The following is a 4,031-nucleotide window of genomic DNA, read 5'->3' as shown; positions in this document are numbered from 1 at the left end:
CTAAAGACATTCACGTTTCTTACACACTTTGTTCCGGGCTCAAGTTGTGCATTTCTAGATACAATTAAGACTTGATTTTTGAGGGGTTGTCAAGTCCAGTAATGCGGTCATAGCTGTATAGTTTTGCGGTTATCGGACTTTCGACGTACGGTCCAAGTCTTATACGGAGTTTCGGTGTGCTCCCGAGAGCAACTGGGTTTAGGGATGGATTCTAGATTTCAGAGTAATGTAGCGTTAATGATTCTGCATGGTTTGGGTCTTGCAGATCATATTTAAAGTGATTAGTGCTAATTTCATAAGTACTCTAGTTTAACACTTGCTAATATTAACCTAATTTCTAAAGTTTTCGGTCCTGGGTGATTTCTGTCTGAAGTGGTACTCGGGTCCTTGTAAGGATTTTTTCGAGACATTACAGGTGGTTAGCTCCGAGCCCTTTGAACCTGCACAAGAGAAGGACAAAGGAGACCCTAGCTAGAGCAGGGGACCCTCCGATGCCAAAGTCAGGCTGGGAATCTAGGTCTAAGTAATGTAGTTGGGGGTTTAGAGTGCCAAATGTTGTGTCCCTGTTCCAATGGATTCATCTCCTATTTATACTTGTGGATTAAAGGGGACGTGGCCGTCAATCTCGACATAATCTCTTCCATCAAGCGGGCGCTATGCGTGTGCTGATATCGGCCATTATCCTTAGATCGTGCACCGGACAACTCTCCAACATGCCTTATTAGGGTTGTTTCTTTAGCGTGATCCTCTGCCACGTGTGCATCCGAGCCGATCTTAGCCCACGACCCTCTGAGGCCATGAGCGAGTTAGTCTTGGTCGAGTCTCGGATGATTCATATCAGCACCGATTACTAGTTCTCCGACTCCTGCCTACGAGTCAGACATATAGCACCATATTCTCATCTGACCCGGGCCTCGCTTACGATCCTTTGAGCCACTGATCGGAGTCGATGGGTCAGGCGTATTCTGGTTTCTTCCAGGTTCCAGGCCAGTGTCAAAGCTCAGACATACAATCCAGGGCTGTAGTTCTTTGGATAAGAGTTCTAGACGTTGGTGTGGCCCAATCTTCCTCTCTTCCAGACCCTAGTTTTGGAATCGTAGTTCGGAAGCATGGTCGGTTTGGATGTAATGCTATTACGCCAAGGCTTTGCTCATCGATTTCTCCAAGTCGGCCTTTGTTAGGTTCGGCTCAGATTTTCCCATAACAGTATACAACCGACCTTAGGTAAGCTTCGCTTAACATAAGGCGATAACATTCAATAAGTCTTGTATAATAATATCCCCAAATGGGTAAGCTTTCCTCGCTCTATATAAAATAAGCAAAACCAACAAAATTTAAGGGTGGTCTAAGTCCTCTTTTTTTGTCGAAGTAAGGTGATATTGGAGCCTTTGTTTTTTGTTTGATCTATCAGTCAAATAGATGCGAAGATCTCAAAATAATGAGTTCCACAAGAAAATTAATCTTAATATGCCAAAGCAAGCTAAGCTTGAAAGGCAGAATGGGTGGACCCATGAGATCTGACCGTATCTACACGATCTTAGTGACCTTCACATCAAGCTAAATTGAAGACAAGATAACCCAAATCTAGTAATCTGCCTAACTACTACAAGACTGTAAATGATTTGATCACCATCCTGATCCAACAATTAAAATTGCCTTGGAACACAATCAATAATTTATAAATTATGGGTAGTATGTTTACAACATTTGTGACTATCCATTAGTTTCATAGAATGGGACCCACGTCCTACTTTGAATATGTGCCAAAAATGATCTCAAAACCTTCCCGTATTAGCTAAGAAGAATAGTTCCAACATTTTCATGACCCAAGCCCAAGTCATTGCCATTGTGGCGGCTATGTCTATTGCAGTTATGGCGGGTGGTAGCCAGCTCCCCAAACCCTTCTTCTTGCTCTTTTAAAAATAAAAAAAAACTTTTATTATTAATTTATTTATTTCTAACTCTCTTTATTTTAATTTTCTATTATTTCACTGCTTATTTCCTCTTATTTTTCTTTTTCATATCTCATTAGTTAATAGAGATGTTTGTCAACACATTTTGGGCATCTCTGTGAAAGAAAGATAGTTAATTGGAACTTGGTTGAAATGGTGTTAGTTTACTGATTTGTGTATCTTGTTTGTCAATCCCATGAGTCCATGTGTCATATAGTCAGTTAAGCCGTTGAAAGCTGAAGACCGAAAACACAAGAGGACGTGAGCATCAAGGAGCAAAGAACAAATAAATGAGATGCCTTGATGGTCCCAACCTTTGACCCCAAACAACCTCTTAAACATCTAGATGATCCTTAGCTTTATAGGTAAGCAATTTTTAAATCATCGCTTGTCATTAGAAGTTTAAGGGCGTGTGTGGATTCGCGTATAGTATTGTACAGGGAAGTAAAACTGTCCCATCAACGTATTAGTGGTCCTGCAGCAGTAATGCGTCTGCAAATTGCAAACCACTCACAATATTTAGATAAGAGCGCACTTGTAATTTGAGGAAACCATCGTTTCCAAAATCAGTGTTTAGAAATGGAGTGTTCATCTCTTGGTATCATCCTATATCATCAAACAAGAATACTCTCTCCCCGAATTGATCCAATATGCATGTATTTTGCACTTTTTAGGGCACACCATGATGTATGTATTGAATAATCACTGTCCATCAGTTTTTCCTGCAAAAATGAGAATGAAAATGAAGAACTTGGGCATCAAGAAAGATCCAATTTGCAGTTGGATTGAAGTAGGCAACACAGTTCATACGTTTGTAGCAGATGATGATTTCCATCCACAAATCGAGGAAATAAATCTCGCATTGAAGAAATTGATCGAACAAATCCAAGAAGCTGGCTATGTAAACCATTTAAATCTAACATTTAGTTGTGATGGAATAGAGGAAGGGAGGCAGTCGTACCATAGTGAGAAGTTAGCGCTCACCTTTGGGCTTATCAGCACCCCTTCTGAGAAGGCAATCGGGATCATGAAAAACCTACAAGTTTGCAGTGATTGCCATTCTACCATGAAGTATGTTTCTCAGATTTCAGGCCATGAGATCATTGTAAGAGATGTTTGTCAGTTCCATCATTTTAGAGATGGGAAACGCTCTTGTGGAGATTACTGGTAAGAAGATGATTGTTACTTGTCCCCATGCATCTTTTAATGTTAAATACATGCACCTCACCGGTAGGGTCGTCGACTGGCCAGGCCTAGACTGAACAAAATCAAATTTCTGAATGGGGTTAACCCAACTAGTCATGTCTAACGATGTAGAACCACAAGCTTCTGGTTCGGTAGATGGTGTAGCGATGTTGAGCTCTAAACATCCTTCCCTCTTATCTTCTCGTTGGCGGTGGCTGAGGAAGCAAATGCGTGGACTGCTATGAGTTAGTAGCCAGCCACATTGTGTGGAATCTGCTCGAAGAAGAAATCCGAATGAGGCAGAAGTATCGCAGTTTTGGAGATGATGCGCCTGCTTTCTTCTTTGAAGATAAGATCAATTTAGAGGATTTTTTTTATTTTTTTTCCATGGAGATGGGACCCGTTCAAAAAGCTGTTACAACTCACGAAATGGAAATGAGGTCTTTTTTTTTCAAAGGTGGTGCAGTGCAACACTGCACTGTGGCCTGCACTGTACACCGATAAATGAGATGCGTGGTTTCAATAAAGTAGGTCGGCGTGGTACTCGGCCCGCCAACGTACCACGTGGCAATATTTGGATAGAGTAGCTGTGAATTGTATATTTTATTAAATTTTACAGTACTATACGATATGGGCCCGGCATCCAAACACGCCCTAATTAGAATACGATAAGTAAGGTTATGAGAGGTGCAAAGCTGTTGTAAAATCGCATGCCCAGAACAACATACTTCCGAGTGGTGCTCAATCTCATCGAGTAGTTCTTGAGCATTATTTGATGGCATCAAAGACCACTTGATGGAATCAGGTAGGTAACTCAGATTTGTCTAGCATATATGATTTTTTATCTAAGTTTGTCAATGGAATCAAAGAACCTTCGATGACATTGAAGGGTCC

The 4,031-nt window shown here is 41.0% G+C and overlaps 1 protein-coding gene across 1 annotated transcript; it reads left to right on the top strand.

The window, feature by feature from the left end:
* Positions 1-2,682: 2,682 nt before the first annotated feature.
* On the top strand, positions 2,683-3,123 carry LOC131244238 (pentatricopeptide repeat-containing protein At3g24000, mitochondrial-like). Its single transcript, XM_058243877.1, has one exon. It carries the CDS (start codon positions 2,683-2,685, stop codon positions 3,121-3,123), a length of 441 nt encoding a protein of 146 aa, XP_058099860.1.
* Positions 3,124-4,031: the final 908 nt, after the last annotated feature.

The sequence above is a fragment of the Magnolia sinica genome, chromosome 4 (genome assembly GCF_029962835.1).
Source record: "Magnolia sinica isolate HGM2019 chromosome 4, MsV1, whole genome shotgun sequence".
Classification (NCBI taxonomy): domain Eukaryota; kingdom Viridiplantae; phylum Streptophyta; class Magnoliopsida; order Magnoliales; family Magnoliaceae; genus Magnolia; species Magnolia sinica.
This window is presented reverse-complemented; position numbering and strand designations above follow the sequence as displayed.